At 40.1% G+C, this 20,908-nt stretch overlaps 1 protein-coding gene across 1 annotated transcript in view; it reads right to left on the reverse strand.

Moving 5' to 3' along the window:
* Positions 1–6,910: 6,910 nt before the first annotated feature.
* LOC132113865 (complexin-1) overlaps positions 6,911–20,908 on the reverse strand; it is a 62,548-nt gene continuing 48,550 nt past the window's right edge. Inside the window, exon 4 of the mRNA XM_059521895.1 lies at positions 6,911–10,458. Within this exon, the coding sequence (XP_059377878.1) occupies positions 10,261–10,458 (198 nt within the window). The 3' untranslated portion in view covers positions 6,911–10,260. The remainder of the gene's footprint in view (positions 10,459–20,908) is intronic.

The raw sequence follows: 20,908 nt of genomic DNA on the forward strand, positions 1-20,908 counted from the left end.
TGTTTTTGCACCATGAGGACATAAGTAGTGTTAGCATGCTAGTGTGTTAGAGAGTAAGATTTGCATGACAGTAGTTTGGTTTTCTAAATATTGTGTCTTTTAAAGTAACGACTTTTTCCAACAGTTAGTAGTGTAACATAACTAACAGTGTGTCATTGCTAGCTGGTTTTAATGTGACAATGTATTGTGCATGAAGCTTTAATAAAGTTGTGAATATCCTGTCTTTCATATTACTGTATATACCTTTGGGAAATTTAATTTGTTGTGGTAAATTGGTTCATTTAGATTTACATGAAGTATCTAAAAAATAAACTTTTATCTGATTCAAATCGCTCCCTGCACAGAATTTATTTTTTTCCCCCTTCTTAACAGAAAGATATTTAGTTAAATGCTTCAAGTTTATTGTTGTTACCCTAATCAAGAATAATTTAAACAACAATCATTCAACATCTGTGCTCCAAATATAAACCTACAACTGAAATGAACTCAAGTGTCAGTAAAACAGCAATAACTTTTGTTCCTTTTTCTCACAAATTATGATTATGGGGCATATTGTTGATCAATAAATAATAAAATGTACTTGTCACATAACCAGCCCCATATATATGGCTTTTTACTGATGTAGTAAACTTGCTTAGTAGCTCGTCTGGTAAAGTATTTCTCTTTCACTTGGGTACAAGTCCCATAAAATGAGACAAAATAAAGAATTCAAAGATTTGTAGAAACAAGCTAAAATGGCACGACTGCTTCAGCAAATGTTTTTATCTCATGTTTGCTTATGACTGAAGCATTAGAGAAACAACATAATATCAGTTTGCAGAAATATTGCCATAGGCATGCCACCCCATCCCCCCATAGTTATTTTATTATATTATTTTATTTTATTATATTTTATTACTGCAAATGCTAGCTTTAATGTAATTATGTTTTGTTAGCTGCTTGTAGCATAGCTAAATACTTATTAAATACTTTTTAAATACTTAAATTAAGAGTAGTTTGTACGTCACCAAGCTATAAGCTAGAGTAGCTTTCCATCACTGTTAGTGTTGTGTTCTGTGGTAAACAGATCTCACTGATTAAGACTTTGCTCACAGTTCATAATAATAATGCAAGATTAGTCTTTGCCATTGTGGAGTCATCAGCCTTGCTAACAACTTCTGAAACACCAGGGAATTGGCATTTCAAAGGCGTTCATTCATTTACTTTGCACAATTTCAGTGGACTGAACATCTTAACTTCAGTCTGAAGTTAGTTGCATTGGCCATAGAGAGTTGAACTTAAGTGGCCCAGATGCTTCATCAATCAGTAAGATAATAAGATATCAAAGGGCCCCTCTGGGATGGTGGTGATGCTCTACCAGCTCTTGAATTTGTCTTCACTTTCTTCATTTATGCCCTGCTTTAATAAGCATGAAAAGCTGATTAACTCAACATCGCTCTTCTTGGAGGCCATGGAAAGAGAGAGACATTTGGGTTCAGTGCGTTAGGCTCAGTTATCAAATTTCTATAGGTGGCTGGCAGTTCAATTTTGCAGCCCAGCAGAGCTTATTTCAAAGAAATGCAGTGCGTGAAGTAAGAGAGCAGATTTGCTTGGGGAAAATGGGATGTGATATTTAGCACCACCATATTCAATGGCAGCGGAGCTTGTGTAAATATGTTTTCAGTGCACACTGGGGCTGAACTATCTGCTGTCTGGATACTTTAAACTGCATGAGGCACAGCTAAGCTCCTTCTGTATCTTAATGTTATTTTGGGGCTGCAAACACACCAAAAAACAAGGCATTACCTAAACCAAGGCACTCGAGTGCACAGATTTAGAATGTTAGGACTGTTTATGTACACCAAGACCTGCGGTGTGATGAAAACATTGTCATATGGGCCTATTTACACCATGGATGGCATTAACATCCATCTCAGTGTTATGTATTCCATCTCCTGTGACCACTTGTGATTGGATTGCATGGAGAAGGGAACACATGTTGATTAGCATGTTGATAATGAAATTAAACATGATTTGAACTATACAGCATTTTGCCTATTTTCCAAAAAAAAAAAAAAATGCTGAAGGATTTTTACCTCGTTAATAACTTGAGGGTTAGAATGTTTGAAAGTGAAGAATTTAAGACATAAATATTTTAACTGTGTGTGAACCAAAGTGTGAACACCCTTAAAAGTAATGATTTCCATTAGGGATAGCATCTTTGCTCACAATTTAAAAGTCACAATATAATTTAAGGCCAAGTCATGCAGCCCCATGCATCAAAATAACTACTATCAAACAAAACCTATCAAAATAAAACCTACTAAAAAAAAATCTATGTGTTATGTTTACTTATGTGTCGCGATTAACCATTAATCAGCATCAGAACTGTGAACAAGTCATTAAATTATTGAAATTTTAACTTAAAATCTCAGAAGGTACTTAAAATATTTTATTTCTAAGAGAGTCAGCTGACAAAAAAATTTGGGAACCCCTGACATAACTTGAATGCAGTGCATTAACAAAGTATACCTGTGATGGGTTTGCACACACATTTTGAGACATTTGTCATAATCGGTTGCAATTTTAAGTTATATATTGACATTTGTTATTTTTATTTATTTCTTCAATGCATACCGTTCTATTGAAAGTATTTTGTAAGTTTTGCATCTCAATTATTTGTCGGATGTTGTATAAAAGGTTTTAAAGGTCTTCACCACATGCCACTGGATTGCCTTCTCCACGTAGTATACATGCAATGCTGTTTTAGTAATCTGACCTATTGGAGCAGACTTTGTGTCAGTAGCATTCCTACAATGCCTTAAAATGCTGTCTATGTAGGCAGCTCACCAGGCACTGGAACAGCACTATTATTTCTTTATAGCCAATAAACCGTGCAGTGCAGTTTAGTGTCAGTTTAGCTGAAGGTAACTGGCTTTATCTCATGCTGTTTACTGCTTATACGTTACAATGTTTTTGTCGCATTGTATTTGGATTTGGAATCTTCCAACATTTGGCTTCGGACTGAGAGTGACTTTTCCCTGTTTCTCAGTATCTGTAAAATGTCTAAGGACACAGACTCATTAATTGAGGTCACAAAGTCTCTCCAGCAGTGCTTTTCTAATCTCCATAGCCTTCAATCTCTTTCTTTATATTATGCTGAAATGGAGAAGTCCTCCAGGGGTAACCTTTGAAATAAAATGGCCCATAATTCCAGTGATATGTGTTAGCGCCTGTCATTAGGAGGCAGGGCTTGTATGTGTGTGTATCGTTTCAGTATGTAGCCATCTTCTCACCTGTCCCTAAAAGCTGCAGGTCCCAGAAGAGCTGCCTTCATTGTTTTCCATTCCCAGAGCACACCCTCTTTTTACCATTTGCGTGTCAATGGAGCTGTCAATCATGGTGTCCCTAGGCTATAAAAAATATTCAGAGGATATCATATTTCAGAGGATGAATCTCAAATTCCTGGGTCAAAAACACCTCCCAATGGGCTGTTGCTCTGATAGAGATTTGATGATAGAACACTCCTCCCTATCTTTCCTCTTCAGCCTCATTTACACATCTAATCTGAGAATCTATTGAATGCAAATAGATATCCCCTGACTGACAGACATGCAAATTTATGGGAGAACCACATGCTCATGTTCTTGGAGTGATATATTCATATGCATCACATATTAATCATAAATAAAATTTAGAGAATTCTTGGTAGTCATTCATCATGATTTGCATGAACTAATTTACAGTACATTTAGTCAAGATAATTTATTGCTAATGCTAAATTTCTCATATATTGTGATTCATGGAGACATTCATACTTGCAATGAAACTGTAAAAAACAGTCATAGTGCTGAGTGGCTTTGTGGTGACTTTCTGGTCTAACAGTGCATGATTAATCAATATAGCAATAATATCAAAATGCAAATGTGTCATGTTTTGGGCAAATACATTTCGGTATAATTTTTTATTGTTGTTGTACAAATGTAATTGTATTTAAATAAAGGAACCGATGGGCTTTTGAAAGCTTGTGAAATAAGTGATTTAGGGCTTCAGAAATGTGAATACAAAGGGATGGAATGGGGCTTGATATTTTATACTTATATTTTATATTTGTTTATTTGTTGGAACATGAAATTCTTAATACAAATGCTAAAAAAATTAAAAAAATAAAAAAGATATGTCTGACCTGACAGGAGGTCCCAGTGGTCAGTTTGCTCTGAATGGTTAGTGTATAATGGAAAACGGTGGGCTCCAATGCTGTTTGGTTCACAATGTCCTTTGGAATGACATGAGAGTGAGTAAATGATCAAGTCATTTTCATTTTGGGGTGAAACATTCCCTTAAATAACATTATGATGCAGTTAATTTTGGTCTCACAAAACAATTCTGTTATCACACTAGCCCTCCTGCCGTTCTGAACCTGACGTTCTTTTGTTGTACACAAAAATATAATTGTTCTGATTAATTATTAATATTTACTGTGCAGTTATGAAGAATAGGGGTTTCAGTCTGCAAAAAGGATACAAAAGACACACTAAAAATAAAATAAAATAATACATGTGAGCTGTTCACTGCTGCAACCAGAATCAGTATGTTTTTGAATTTCAGAACCAGATTGGCCAGATTTTCAAACAAATCTTTTAGACTGGTTTTTGGGAACTCGACCAAGTGACTCATTGGAAAAATCCAATTTAAAGAAATGGTTTGGTCACAAATCAGAACTCTCTAATAAAATACTGCTATACCATATACCATACTGCTGCTATTATTTTAGATAAGATGTGCTGCTGAATACTGGTTGCAGAGAGATCCACCTCAAGAGATTACCTCAGAAATGTTTCTTATGTAAAATGTGATTAGGGGTCTCCTCACAAATCTTATGTATGGCCCAATGGAGACCATTTAATTGACATAGACTTTTCATGGCTGCAGGACGCCAATTGAAGCCTGGCTCTGCTGAGTGCCGTTCTGACATGAAGAAACCAGCTGAGTATGAAAAGGCCACCCTTGAGCATAAATGATAATGGAATTGATTTTTTTTTTCCTCCAGCAACCTCATGTTTTTGTGGAGAAGGAAGTAGATCACGTGCTTCTGTGCAAAAGCACAGACATACTGTAATAGTAAACGGAGATGCAGGAATATGCTACGCTATGCAATTAGAGCTCTAGTTCTTTGATTTCCCTCTTGCACTGTTAAAAGCAATATAGGAGCCTTAAGTTGTCTAAAGCAGTTTACTTTTATTAGCTTTTAGACAACTGGACAAATTAGTAAAATAGATCGAGCTCATTCCTACAGTATACAAGTGTTAATACAATAGTTATAGAAAATTATCACCCACCAGCTCTTCCAGGACTGTCATTCTGTACTCTTTCATTAGGATAAATCATTGAGCTCCATTGAGTGTCATCTTAATATTCATGTCTAATATGTTTTCTAAACTTGCCATCAATGGAAAAGGGTTAGAAATTATGTGACTTTTTGATCGCACCTTTTAAAAAGGCCATATAGGTCAAGGTAGTGAGAATTAAAAGTTGCATATTTATGTTTTGACAGGAATGAAAACAAGTCTTTGAGAGATAGAAATACAAGGTGTTCAATGGATTGTTTAAGTGTCGAAATCTTTCCAAAAGACGTTCAGTCCAAAAACCAAAAAATAAAATAAATTCACAGCTTCGTTTTCATCCATGTAAAATTCAGTAGGGCATCTACTCATGAAAAAAAAGGTACAAAAACCATAACTGGGGCAGTACCTTCACTTTTTTTTAGGTGCTAATATGTACCTTAAAGGTACCAATATGGCCTCTTTAGGTAAGAACTTGTGCCTTTGTACCCTTAATTCCCTCAGCAGCCCTAATGTTATTGACTTATTGATCGATCGGTTGAATGATTGATTGATTGATTGATTTATGCAGTGAGATTATTCTGTTTAAATCCCTTTCAAGGTTATTTATTTTATTAATTTTAAAATTAATTTAATTTTATTATTTTTTTTACTAATTTCAGATTTGTCAGAAAATTAGTAAATTTAGGCATGATATTTTTGTAAAACAAATAGTCACACTCAAAAAAAAAAAGTATATATAGCCTATTAATGTACAGTATCTTAATTATAAAATTTTTTGATAAATAATAAATAGTTTTCCAGTAAAACTTCTAAAAAACCCTAAAGATAGCCTGACTGCATAAAATATTAGACATGTTTTAATAGATTGTGTCTCAAATACAAGTGTATTTTGTCTTTGTGCACTGGTAGATTAAATTATTTTTATTTAATTTTTGTTTTTGTTTACACTCAAAATAGGTAAAAAATAAATAAATAAATCTGCTTATATAGTAAGTCAAAATACAGTTGCATTAAATATACAGGTGCTGGTCATATAATTAGAATATCATCAAAAAGTTGATTTATTTCACTAATTCCATTCAAAACGTGAAACTTGTATATTATATTCATTCATTACACAGACTGATATATTTCAAATGTTTATTTAATTTAATTTTTATGATTATAACTGACAACTAAGGAAAATCCCAAATTCAGGAAATTTTATTTCCAAGATTTACAAAGGAAATGCAAAATTTACTTTCATCAGAGAACATAACTTTGGACCACCCAGCAGCAGTCTGTGTGTAATGAATGAATATAATATACAAGTTTCACTTTTTGAATCGAATTAATTCTAATTATATGACCAGCACCTGTACATACTCTAAAATTGTGAAATATTTTAACTGAAAAATAAGACAGAAATACTCTTTGAGAAGATTTTTTTTTTTTGCAGATTACACTATATAATATATAATAATTGTATTTATAAGATAACTTGTTCGTCCTTGACAATAAAAATATTTGTTTCTGTTTTCCTTCAGCCTTAATAAACAGGAGATTTTGTAGTCCACCAGAAAGCAGGAACACAACACCATAAAAAATTATATGAAATCACTTTATTATTCGTGTTGGTGATTCCATTTGGCAGGAATGTTACAGTCTAAAATTTGTCTATAACAGGCATGCAGTGAGGCCTACAGATGGAGCGCTCAGAAAACACAGAGGACACACAGAAATATCATTTACGACCTCACCTACAATGGACATCATATGCATGCATACAATTCATCAAAAAAGAGAGAGGCAGAAAGATCTACAATGACTGAAAAAAATGCACCAAATAAGAAACATAATTTTCCCAAAATACAACCACCAAGAGACAGGAACAAGAACAGATTACAGACAGAAAATCACACCAAGATAATTTATTGTTTTTAACATAGAGGAAACCGTGTAGGACGATGCAGTAAAACAGTAGACAAGTACATTCAGATAACAACAATGGAATATTTCATAACATTACTGTGTTAGGCAGTATCTTCATTAGCATCTGAGAGACACGGAATGACTTTGAGTGAATGTATGATTTACATTTAGACAACATGATGATGACTATGCAATATTTTTCTCCTTTACTCTTATGCAGTATTGAATAGAAAATATTTTAGGGAATGGGTGAACATTTTGTCATTGATTGTTTTTAGACTTAAAATTTAATTGTGTGATCATTTCTTTGTTTGTTTTAGGAATCTGTTAAGGACAATCACAAAACCCAAATCCCAGAGAGCTGAGATGATAATCACATATCACACTACTTTAAACACTAATGCAAAAGAACAACATTAAAAATTAGAAATAATAGTATAATGGTTCTCACAAACAGGAACACTCTTTGGTTTAATAAAACAGGTGATGATAGGACGGGAGATGTGTTTCGGGCAGTATTTACTTTATCAGTGCAGCTGTTGGAAATTCACCACGTCACACAGATCATACTATGAGAGCGGCAGAATCAAAGACAGTTGATAGTCATGTAGAAAAATCATGGAACTGCAAAATTTGTGCCCAAAAACGGCCTCTGTTGATTGTAAAGTACACACTGAATGGCAGAAACGCAAGATTTTAAGTCATTTGCGTGAAAGGTTGCACGTATTTCATTAGCGACTGTATGTTATGCTAATGTTTTAAGCTGAATCTCATCTTTCTGAAAGTGTTACAGCTCATGTCGTCACTTCTAGTGAGCAAAGGCCTTAAATACAAGTGGCAGTAACATTAGACAACATTCAGGATGATTGACCACTATTATGAAATGTAGCATCTTAGCAACTGGCTAGTTTGTTTAGCTGTTGAAGGACACCATTCTAATCTGCAAGCACATCCATATCATAAATATTAATATATTTTAATTAACTTTCTTGTTTTTAATTAAGTTTCTTGTAGTACATGGCAGGACCGAACAATATGACATCACTGTGACCGTGTGCTAATCGACACTATGAACTAAACTGGGTTCTACTTTTAAAGCCATGGTTTATATGCTTTCTAGAAACATTGAATACATTTTTTTAAATTATTATTTATATGCACACAAGCCAGTGTGGATCGACTGGAATGTCTGGAATATTTGGAATGTTCAAAACAACAAAATGTCAGCCTGATTCCTAGCTACTATTTTTCTGAATTTTAAATTTGCCTCGGTATAGACATACACAATGATCTGCGACTAACAGGTTTTCCTGAACGCATTGTTATTTACAATAATTGTGGACGTAATCTACTGAGAATACCAGCATACTCTATCAAACCACAGCCTAGTTTATCTTTTTTTTTTCTTGTTAAAAAAAGAGAGAATGGATAATACAATCTGACTCCGCATCTTTCAAATCTGATTTTCTCGTTATTGAGGATTTCAGTCCCGCTGTTTTCCCTCTTCTCAATGCAGTTACAACAACAAGAAATAATGTCAAACATAAACTAACAACAAGCAAGCATAAAAACACAAGTCAGATCATTTTGTCTCTAATTAAACAAGAGCCAGGCTTCATTTAGAGATCCTAAAAAGTAGTAATCACGCAACTTCCTTCTCCAGTTTACTTTCACTACGCTCATTTGACTGATACCAGGAAGACGACACAGCATTTGCACACAAACATTCTCAAATAAGCTGAATACATAATCATGAAGATTGTCTGTTATTGCTTGATTTGGGAGCAGAGTCCCCTATACAACCAACGTACACAGGACATCTTCATTCAGAAACAAATATTGCACCATTGTCACTGTCTGTTTTATGTAATGTGTGCTCACAACCACATTGTGAGAGCTAACGTAAATAAATGTAGACACTTAGACTTAGATTCTACTGTACAGCAGTGAAGATGAGGAGATTATATCTTTATATATATGCATATAGCCCTATTGATCCAATTGTAATTGTATGTGATCTATGTTAACCCTCACATTCTTAATTGCTGTAAAAAGCACAAATAAATCAATTCAATATGAGCACTAAGAGCTAAAGTTTCACTCACGGTGGCTAGCAAACACATGTGATTTCATTTTAATCTATCAAAAAAAAAAAGTTTAATAGAGTGTGATGTGCTTGACAATATAATGAGGGATGTACTGTGTGGTTTTGTTTTCTCTAAAGGAAGATCTTATACAGAGATGTGAGCAACATGCCATTTAACACTGGTGTCTGTCAGACAACAAAATGCAAAACCAGTTATTGCCTTAAATTTCAGTGTATTTTAGCTAAATGCCAAATGAAATAGGATACAGTGTACAAAAAAAAAAAAAAACTAAGAAAAATTGTGTGCATGCTTAGAGGAAAACATCCAGCAAAACAACCAGATCTTGTGTGATATCCTACGTTCTCTTTCATATTACAGTTTTCAGTCATATTAATCAGATATGATGTGACAATTCATGATGGCAGTAGGAACTATACTAGTCTGAAGTATGGATGATAAATGAATCTGTATACAGTATATATCTGTAAGTATACCACATGGGATTTTCAGTAATATCTATAACAGAGCAACAATCAAAAATATGATATGGCTGGAGAAACATCTCCAAGATAAATTTATGGCTTTTACTCATAGTCATCTGTAGTCATATAGTAATTTTTCTTATTTGCTATTTACAAACAAAATTAATGAAGCATGGGGAATATTCTTGCTCTAATGTCTGGACTCAGGGGGCATTAAATTTGTCTTTAAACAGAGACAGATATATGCAATGTAACATTTCTAGTGCACACGTTGTATTTTTTCTCATTCTTTTAATCAGAAAATGTCACATATGTATCGCAGTTAAAGACAGATGTTATGGCACACTTTTTGAGTCCAGAGATCTTAGAACAAATGCAAAATGAGGAACGGGGAAAGAGAAGGTGGATTTCATGACATTAATGATTCATGTTTTATCACTACTTGTCATAACACTGTTACTTTTTATTGAACATATCTTGAAGTGGGCCGGGGAGAAACTTCATGACGGTGTCCACGATGCTTTCCTCCTCCTCTTCTTCATCACCACAGCCGGCGGGGATGGCTTTCTTGGGACGGGTCAGACTGCCTTCTGACGCCTGCTCCATGGCTGCCTGGGCTTCTGCCTCCTTCTCTTCCTTCTTCTTTATACCATACTGAAAAACACATGGCGGTATGTTAGGTGTTTTCACAAATGACCCTTGGTTGTTTTATAAGCACATTTCTATGTCTATTGATGTTTTTCCTCTGAAAAGTCTTGCATGCAGTTTACTAAAAATAAAACTATAAAACAATTTTTGTTAACTGAAATAAAATAGACAATAATAATAATAAATAAAAATATTTTATTTTAGCTAGCTGCAACTTAACTTAGAAATTAAAAAAAACGTTAAATTTAAAACAGAAACTATAAAAATACAAATTAATAAAACGTAAAATAATATCTCCATGATACTAAAATAATCCTGCTTGCATGTGAACTTGTTTATACTGTAATGGAAAAATTATCTTTATCTTCAGTATATGTAATTTTTTTTTACAGTGTTATTTTTTTACAGTGTTTTTTGGCTTCTCATGCAAAATTGACATTTTCTGCGGTATAATTTTTATAAAAACAAAAATTTTACTTTGCATTTTAGTTGGATATAAGATATTGCTATTACTGTTAGATTAGAGATTATAGATTAATATGGCATTACTTAATATGTACCACTTGCAATTGTTTGTGAAATTTACTAGCAACTTTCAAATGAAAATTGTTTCTAAATTAATCTCCCCCCGCCCTCCTGTGACCCCAGTGTGCCACCCTGATATTGTCTGTGTGTCCAAATGTCTATGAAACTGAAAATGTATGGACACTTTGGTGGCTGGAAAGGACACGCAGTTTGCTAGATGAATCACTTGCAGGAGTATTTTCTCTTGATTAGCATACAAATGTTTGAGCATTGGAGAATTTTGGCTTTAAATTGGAAAGGTGTTGACTATGTCAATAAAACCATGTGGCAGACTGCCACTTGGCAAGTGTAATCATGTGGACCTGACAGTTTGCTTAGTGATTTGCAGAAGCTTCATTTAGATCTGAGACACTTTCTCATTTATAAACAAATGCCCTCATTTTAAATGGTGTGCCAAATATTGGCAAGGAAATCCACTTCATTAGACAAGTACTTAGATGACAAATGGTCCATTTCATCCTTCTTTCACCCCAAAGGTTCTGAGGCTTGTTAGTTCGTCCCTATTCTGTTTTACCCTTTTGGCTACATTAGAAAGACCATACATTTCTGAAATAATTTTACATTGTGCTCATATTGTTGATATATAAAAGGATGGTTAGATTTTTGTAATGTATTTGAAAGCAGTCTCTTTTATTCACCAAGGCCATATTTATTTGATCAAATATACAGTAAAACAGTAACATTACGAAATATTATTACAATTTAAAATATTTTAAAATGTAATTTTATTCCTGTGATGCAAAGCTGAATTTTGCAGCAGCCATTACTCCAGTCTGTATTGTCATATGATCCTTCAGAAATCAATCTACACTGCTCATTTGGTGCTCAACACGCATTTTGTATATCAGTATTGAAAAATTCTTAATATTTTTTTGGAGGAAACTGTGATACTTTTTTCAGATTCTTTGATGAATGAAATGTTTAAAAGAACAGCATTTTTTTGAAGTTGAATTTTGATCAAGTTAATGCATCCTTGCTGAATAAACAATATCTTTAAAAAAAGCAAAAAAAATAAAATAAATAAAATTACTGACCATAAACTGTTGAACGACTGTGAACATTGTCATGTATATACTGTATATATTTCTTATTTTACCTCATACAGTCTGCAAATTAATGATGGGTTCTATTTTCTGTATCACTTCGATAATCACTATCACATTCTGAGGAAGGAGGATGTTTTGCAATGGAAAGAAGGGAGATTTATATGAAGCAATGATGTTTAGGGCAAGGCATTACCCCCTTAGGACTATAGGGGAATATATAATTGTGATGTCTTGCCAATAAATGGATTAAACAATGGATGATTTCTGCCTCTGTCTATTGAGGTCACATATTAGCTCATGCAATCAGCAGCTGACCTTCCAAACCAGCGGTTCTCAATTCCAGTCCTGGCATTTCGATATAAGCCAAGAGGAGACTGGTTTCCCTTTGCTAAAGTAAGGAACCTTTGCTTCCTTTGCTCCTGTTAACAAACGTTGGTTCCCTTTCAAGGGAACTTCGAACTGCGTCCTCTGAGGGGACACTATGGGGAACACCTCGTCGTGACCCGTGTCTGAAGCATACTTTGAAAAACGCCAACGTGTTGGCCGGCGACAGCCTCTGACGTCACTACCAGCGCGACTATAAATACGCGCCCGTAGGACCCGTTACTTATCTTCTTCATCTTCAGTTGACTGTTTTGTTTGAAGCGTGCATCTGAGAAACGACCAAAACGGTAAGAGCGATCTATTACTGTTTTCATCATGGCTTCCACTAGCAAGGCGTTTAGACAGTGTGTGCATCCGTGTCAGCGTTATCTGACACCCGATGACACACACACTCTTTGCGTCTCTTGTTTGGGCGAAGAGCACGCGCGCGATGTCCTTGAGGGGGCGGTCTGCGTGCACTGCGAGCGTTTCTCTCTGAGAAAGCTCCACTCTCGTTTGTCTCTCTTTTCGAGGAAAGAGGGACAGCCATCTGAATCCCGCGGCTCAGGTCCCGCCGTTGCCGAGGCACGGAGGAGAATGAGCTCGTGGGGATCACAAATGGATCTCGCAGAGGAGTGTAGAGAGGGACCTTCCCTTTCACACTCTCCGGCGGCGAACGAGAGCGAACTTCGGGAGGCAGATGTGGTATCATTAACCCAATCTGACACTGAAGTTAGTGCTCTGCTGGGTTCTACCCAGGAAGAGCAGGAGACGTCTGAGAGTGGTGAAGAAGCTGAGGCTGAGCCTTCTCAATCCTCCTGTCCCGCGTATGAGGAGCTGTTAGAGGTTATGGATCGCGCCACGGCAAAATTAGATTTGCCATGGAAGCGTGCCAGTAAGGTGGCGCCACGAGGTCGCCTCGCTGAGCGGTACTTGTCTGACCATAGCCCTCCAGCCCAGGTGAGCCTTCCATTCTTGCCTGACTTACATGCAGAAGTCGAAAAGGAATGGAAGAGGCCGTTTTCCTCTCGTATCCACCGGTTTCAGCATACGAGCTAATATCGAGGGCTTGCATGAGAACGGCTATGAGAGGATGCCCCCTGTAGAAGAGACGCTGGCTTGCTATCTCTCTGTGGGGCAAACGTCCTCTCTTAAATCTCCCGCTTTGCCATCTAAGCCCCTCCAAGATACATCCCGCTTAAATGGCAGGTCATACGCGGCAGCTGGTCAGGCTGTGGCTTCACTGCACACGATGGCGGTGCTCCAGGCCTACCAGGCTGACCTGCTGAGGGACCTGGATACAGGTGAGGGCCTTTCACCTGACCAGGTAGCCGAGCTGCGCCGCACCACAGACCTCTCTCTCCGAGCTACCAAGCAGGCCTCCTCCGCCATGGGCAGGTCTATGGCGGCCATGGTGGTGATGGAGAGACATCTGTGGGTGAACCTGGCTGACATCGGGAAGGAAGAAAGGGGGTTTCTTCTCGATGCTCCGGTCTCACCTTCTGAGCTTTTTGGTACCTCCGTCGAGATGTTGGTCGGGAAGTTCAGGGAGGCAAGGGCGCGCTCAGCGGACTTTAAATCCTTCATTCCACGAAGGTCCAGGTCCGAGCCTGAGCAACTCAGGGGTCCTGGCCCATCTCGATCTGAGGGTCGTAGAGGGGCGCAGAAGGCTAGTGTTGCGGCTCGCGCTCCTCCCCCAACTAAGGGCAGGGGCAAGAGGAACCGCGGGTCACGGAGCGGTAAGCAGGGTCTGAGGGACGTGATTCAGACGAGGCGGCGTCCTCGCCCGGGTCAGAGTGGTAGGATGACCTAGTAGCTCCGGATGTTTTTAACCTCTGTTTTTAACCTCTGTTTTTTGTCCTCCCCTGCCTAATTCCCCTGTAGCCACCAGCTTTCCACCTGATCGAGGTTAGGTGGACAGTCTCTCACATAACAGTCTCCTTCCTGGACCTATGACGTTTTGGTTGGTTCTATGTTCATAGCAACCGCCTTACTGACGGTCCGGACCAGAAGGGGGCGCCCCGCAGCGGGACTCCAGTACAGGAGGGTGGGTGAGTACGTAACCCTTGCTCTACCTGTTTATGGACGTTGTGTTGCTGGTGGTTATATGTCTACTAACAATCTCTGTGAGTTTCCTTTACAGTAGCTAGGTGGCCAAAGAATTGGCACAGCACTGCAGGGAATTCCATAGATGTCCGGCCAGGTCACCCTGAGGGGCCGCCTGGCGCATCCGGGGAGGTGGTGGTTACGGCAAGAAGCTCTTTATTTACTGCCTCAGGTGAGTAGCCAGGTAGTAGGCCTCACCAGGCCTCCCTGGAGATTTAGCTCCCACATACTATGCATTTCAACGGGGTAGCATATTGTGTTTTTTTCAGATAGTAGGCTTCATCAGGTCTCTCTGAAGATGAGCTCCCACTTACTGTGGTTGCCAGGTAGTAGGCCTCACCAGGCCTCCCTGGTGATTTAGCTCCCACATACTGTGCGTCTCCTTTCTATAGCATATTGTGGTTTTCAGATAGTAGGCTTCACCAGGTCTCTCTGAAGGTGAGCTCCCACGTTCGGTAGTCGCCAGGTAGTAGGCCTCACCAGGCCTCCCTGGAGATTTAGCTCCCACATACTATGCATTTCCATGGAATAGCATATTGTGTTTTTTTCAGATAGTAGGCTTCACCAGGTCTCTCTGAAGACGAGCTCCCACATACTGTGGATGCCAGGTAGTAGGCCTCACTAGGCCTCCCTGGAGATTTAGCTCCCACATACTATGCGTTTCCACGGAATAACGTATTGTGGTTTTTTTCAGATAGTAGGCTTCATCAGGTCTCTCTGAAGGCGAGCTCCCACATACTATGGTTGCCAGGTAGTAGGCCTCACCAGGCCTCCCTGGAGATTTAGCTCCCACATTTTGTGCGTTCCACTAAATAGCACATTGTGGTTTTCAGATAGTAGGCTTCATCAGGTCTCTCTGAAGACGAGCTCCCACATACTGTGGTCGCCAGGTAGTAGGCCTCACCAGGCCTCCCTGGAGATTTAGCTCCCACATACTGTGCGTTTCCTAAAAAGCGAGCTCCCGCGATTTGTGGTTGTCAGGTAGTAGGCCTCACCAGGCCTCCCTGGAGTCGAGTGCTTTCAGTTTCCACTGAGGTGGTTATCTGGTAACAGATAGTAGGCCTCTCTAGGCCTCTCTGTAGGTGAACTCCCACATATTGTTGTTATCAGGTAGCAGGCTTCACAGGCCTCTCTGAATGTGAGCTCCCACATACTGTGGTTGTCAGGTAACCTTTCAGTACACACGCTTGCCTGTGTACTTTCTCAAATCCACATGGTGGTCAGTGTGCACGTTAACGCTTTGCGCACTGTCTGAAATCCACGTAAAGTGGTAAGTGTGCACGCAAGACTCTGCGCACTTTCTGAAATCCACGTAAAGTGGTAAGTGTGCACGCAAGACTCTGCGCACTTTCTAAAATCCTGTATGGTAAGGGTTACGCGCTCCGCTTTGTTCCCTTTCTTGGGATGATTCGCCCCGGTGTTCCTTGGGCTTCATCCAACCGGTGTGTACTTATTGTACACCCCAAGCCCCCTCAACTTGGGGGGGCCTGTGTGGGCAATTCTCGGGTAGTTCAGCAGCGCTCCCCTTTTCTGAAAGGGTCACCTATGAGCATGCTGCTCGGAGGTCGGAGTCTTCCTCTCTTGGGAGACTGATTCCCGGTTCTTCAGAGCGCTCCAGTACCACATACTGTTTGAGACGCTCTGTGAGAGCAGGCATCCTGCTGAGGCAGGGGCTGAGGCCTCCAATTGCTCTGCTCCCGGGCCATTCTTCTACGAGCTGCTCTGACAGAGTTCCACAAGAGCCCCTCCTTAGAACAGTATTTGTAAATCCATGTTATGGTAAGTGTGCACGTGGAGTCTTTGCGCACTTTCTGAAATCCACATTGTGGTAAGTTCGCACGCTAGTCTCTGCGTTCTTTCTAAAAACCCTAGATGGTAAGGGCTTCGCGCTGCTGCTTCGTGCCCTTTCTTGAGTTGGTTTAAGCCCCATTCATCTTGGGCACCACTCCACCTAGGTATCCTCGGATACCTATCTAGAACAGGGCGCCGCTACTAGAGTGCTGTGGGGACAGCCCTTTCGGCAAGTTTTGCGAAAGCTAGCAGTAGCCCCTGTGTGACAGGCAAAGACGTGGTAGAGGAAAGTGCCAGGCTATTAGCCATATCCCTTTAAAGGAATCTCTGTGATTCCAAGCCTTTAGCTCTACCCCGGGCCAGGGCCCTACAGGATAATTTGGGTATGTCGCCCAGGGGCGACTCCCGGTGAAGAGAAAAGCGGTAGAGTTGGTACTTAGTGTTTGCCATGATTCTGGTCTGCACTCCCCTCAGCATGGCGGCGTGGGTATACTGTTCCCCATAGTGTCCCCTCAGAGGACGCAGTTCGAAGTTCCCTTGAAAGGGAACGTCTCAGGTTACGAATGTAACCATGGTTCCCTGAGAGGGAACGAGACACTGCGCCCTCTAGCTCCCTGCCATGCTTCGGACGCAAGCTTCACGAAGAAGATAAGTGACGGGTCCTACGGGCGCGTATTTATAGTCGCGCTGGTAGTGACGTCAGAGGCTGTCGCCGGCCAACACGTTGGCGTTTTTCAAAGTATGCTTCAGACACAGGTCACGACGAGGTGTTCCCCATAGTGTCCCCTCAGAGGACGCAGTGTCTCGTTCCCTCTCAGGGAACCATGGTTACATTCGTAACCTGAGACGTTTTCACAAGACTCACCGGTGCAGACCCCATATGTCATTCTCCCGCATGCTACATTAAAGTAATATGGATATTTTTCTTTCGATTCGCTGCAGGAGGCTTTTGTTCACCCTCCCAGAGCTGTGTGAGAAATTTTTTTAATGGATGTGTGTTTTTTATTCAACTTCTTTTGGACTGATGCACTGCAACACCTGCTGAGTGCCATTAAACAGCATTTTTAATATAACTCCGACTAGGTTGGTCTGAAAGAATAAAGTCATATACACCTAGGATGACTTATGAGTAATTTATGGGCTAATTTTAATTTTTGGTTGAACTAACCCTTTAAGCTGTAAACAATCAGTTAAAATCTGACTCTCTGAATACAATAATATGTTGTTTATAACTGGGTACAAGATTACATTATTCTACTCACAATTCAACCATCAAACATTAAAATGACAGTTAAAAGTGTAAAAGCATAAACAAGGTACTTTCAACAGACCATGAATAACCTCAAAAGCACGATTCTTTCCACAGCAATAACAGACCGGTGAAATATCACTGTAGTAAATTATAGCTGTATTATGTAACACACCAATCAGGCATAACATTGCTACCACTGACAGTGAATAACGCTGATTATCTCTTTATCACAGCACCTGTTAGTGGGTGGGATATATTAGGCAGCAACTGAACATTTTGTCCTGAAGTTGATGTGTTAGAAGCAGGAAAAATGGGCAAGTGTAAGGATTTGAGCGAGTTTGGCAAGGGCCAAGTTGTGATGACTAGACGAGGGGTCAGTGCATCTCCAAAACTGCAGCTCTTGTGGGGTGTTTCTGGTCTGCAGTTGTCAGTATCCATCAAAAGAGGTCCATGGAAGGAACAGTGGTGAATCAGCATCAGGGTCATGGGTGGCTAAGGCACATTAATGCACATGGGGAGGGAAGGCTGGCCTGTGTGTTCCGATCCAACAGACGAGCTACTGTAGCTCATATTGGTTCTTAAGGAAAGGTGTCAGAATACAAAGTGTAATGCAGTTTGATGCGTATGGGGCTGCATAGCTGCAGCCTGATCAGGGTGCCCATGCTGACTCCTGTCCACCATCGTAAGCACCAACAGTAGGCACGTGAGCATCAGAACTGAACCACAGAGCAGTGGAAGAAGGTGGCTTTGTCTGATGAATCATGTTTTCTTTTACATTACGTGGATGGCCGGGTGCATGTGTCGCTTACCTGGGGAACACATGACACCAGGATGCACTATGGGAAGAAGGCAAGCCAGCGGAGGAAGTGTGATGCTTTGGACAATGTTCTGCTGGGAAACCTTGGGTGCTGCCATCCATGTGAATGCAACTTTGACACGTACCAAATACCTAAGCATTGTTGCAGAACATGAACACCCTTTCATGGAACTGTATTCCCTGGTGGATGTGGCCTTTTTCAGCAGGATAATGAGCCCTGCCACAAAGCAAATATGGTTCAGGAATGGTTTCACGAATTCACGCTTACATATAATTAGCTGAGGTATGGTATGCATATTTGGCGTGCTGTCCGGGGAAGGGCTCCAAGCTCGAGAATGGCCCGAACCTAGAGTACCCCCCTGTAGTAAGTTCGTGGGAGGAAAGGAAGAGGACAAAGAGGTCGGCTGGACTGCTGACGTATTTATTAACTCAAAAATATCTTAAACTTCACAAACACCAAATGGTGACTTTTACTCTGACATCAACACAGACACGTTCGCGCAACACTTCCGGTTTACTCGTTCCGGATCCCGTTTCCGGTTCACGTCAGCAGTCCGTCTCTCTCTCTCGACTGCTTCTGTCTCTCCTGGCGTTTTATACTCTCTCCGCGCCAATTACTGAAACAAGAAACAGGTGTTGATAGTTTTTGCCCAAACCACTCACTTACCGCTCGTCTCCTGATTCTCTCTCCCGCTGCAGACTTCGCTAAACCACGCCCCCCCTGCCACACCCCCCTTCCCCGTCTATTTATAAAGTGAACTCAAAGTGAGGAGATGGGGTGGAGGAGGGATGCTGATAAACCGTCAATGGATAGAGGTAAGTCAGCAATATTTATACTATGGGATTGATTACTTGATTATGGTCCACCTGTGTTGATTAGGCTAAGTATCTTACGCGCTCCTCCCAAATCTTGTTAATAAAACATAATTTGAGGAGCATTTGACGAGTCGGCTGCCTCCCCCTAATTATCAGCATCACCCTGTCCCTGAATCACTGCCCTTTGCCAGGCTCCCGACAAGAGTGGGTGCATGAGAGGAGAAGGGCGCTGAAATAGCCAGGGCTGTGATAAAGCCCACCTGAAGAAAATGGAGCCTCATCATCGGCGCTGTTTAAATGCCGATTGCGCCTCTCCTCGGGAGACCGGTCTCTTCCCTGTGCATGCACGCTGGTGTCTTGTGGGTCCAGGAATAGGTAGAGGGATTCCCGCATCGCCAGAGATGTAAGCTGCCGGACCCGCAGCCCACACGAGAACTGCACCCCTTCCATGGCCGTCGGGCCAGGATGCAGGGCTGTTAATCCCCGGGAAGAGCTTTAGGTCAAGGAGGACAAAGCTGCTGGAAGAAGTTGCCACCCCTCGCTCCCTGGACTGGAAAGGGGATCGTGTGTGTCCACCGGATTCTGCCCTTTAACTGGGCCCTTACTTCCCGAACACTTCCTGAACCCTGCAGCATGACAACGACACCAGATCCCCTGTTCATTTTGAACAACCTTCCCCTTTGGACACTTTATTCCCTGTTTTTGTTATTTTCTGTTAATAAAATCCCTCTCCCAGGCAAGAAACCACACCCAGTGTGTATTTCGTTTGCTCCTCCTGCCATAGAGCACAACAATGAGTTTGAGGTGTTGACTTGGCCTACAAATTCCCTAGATCTCAATCCTATTAAGCATCTTTTGGATGTGCTTAACAAATATCGGATCCATGGAGGACCCACCTCGCAACTTACAGGACTTAAAGGATCTGCTGCTAACATCTTGGTGCCAGATTCCACAGCCGCCTTCAGAGATCTAGTGGAGTCCATGACTCGATGGGCTCTTTTGGCAGCAAAAGTGGGACCAGCACAATATTAGGAAGGTGGTCATAATGTCATGCCTGATCGGTCGGTGTGTATGGCCTTAATCAAAAATGTTCATTAACTTCAGAATAGCATGATACTATTTCAAAGTTAATTATATAATTTTTGACAGATACAATTTTTTATTTAATTGTGAAAATAAACAAACCTGGAAAGTTATGTTAGGATTTGAAGAGAAAAATGAAATATTCTTCGTACATTCCAGTGAATTGTTAATGGGATATATTGTAAATTAAATCTGGAAAACAGATCACAAATGCAGTATATGTTGTCCTTTTTCATACTATTACAGCAGAATATCTTCAATCTTTTTGAATGGAAGTGCCGGATGTGCCACCCATAATTCAAAATGCAGTAAGCTCATCAGAAATAAAGTGGATACGGTTGAAAACAACAAATGTCTGTAGTAATAAGAGATGCATACAAAATGTGGGGGGTCGCAAGGACTGGAATTGAGAACCACTGTTCTAAACAATGATTTTCTGCTATTCTCACATCATCTATATACTTGCTATAATTTGGATTCCATCACATATATGTTTGCATGAAGTCTTATTAATGCAGCTTAATCTAAGAAATAATTAAATGGGTTATTTGAAGAGAGTGCTTGGCAAACACTGAAGTTCAGCCATCATGGATAAGA

The sequence above is a fragment of the Carassius carassius genome, chromosome 33 (genome assembly GCF_963082965.1).
Source record: "Carassius carassius chromosome 33, fCarCar2.1, whole genome shotgun sequence".
NCBI classification, from domain to species: Eukaryota; Metazoa; Chordata; class Actinopteri; order Cypriniformes; family Cyprinidae; genus Carassius; species Carassius carassius.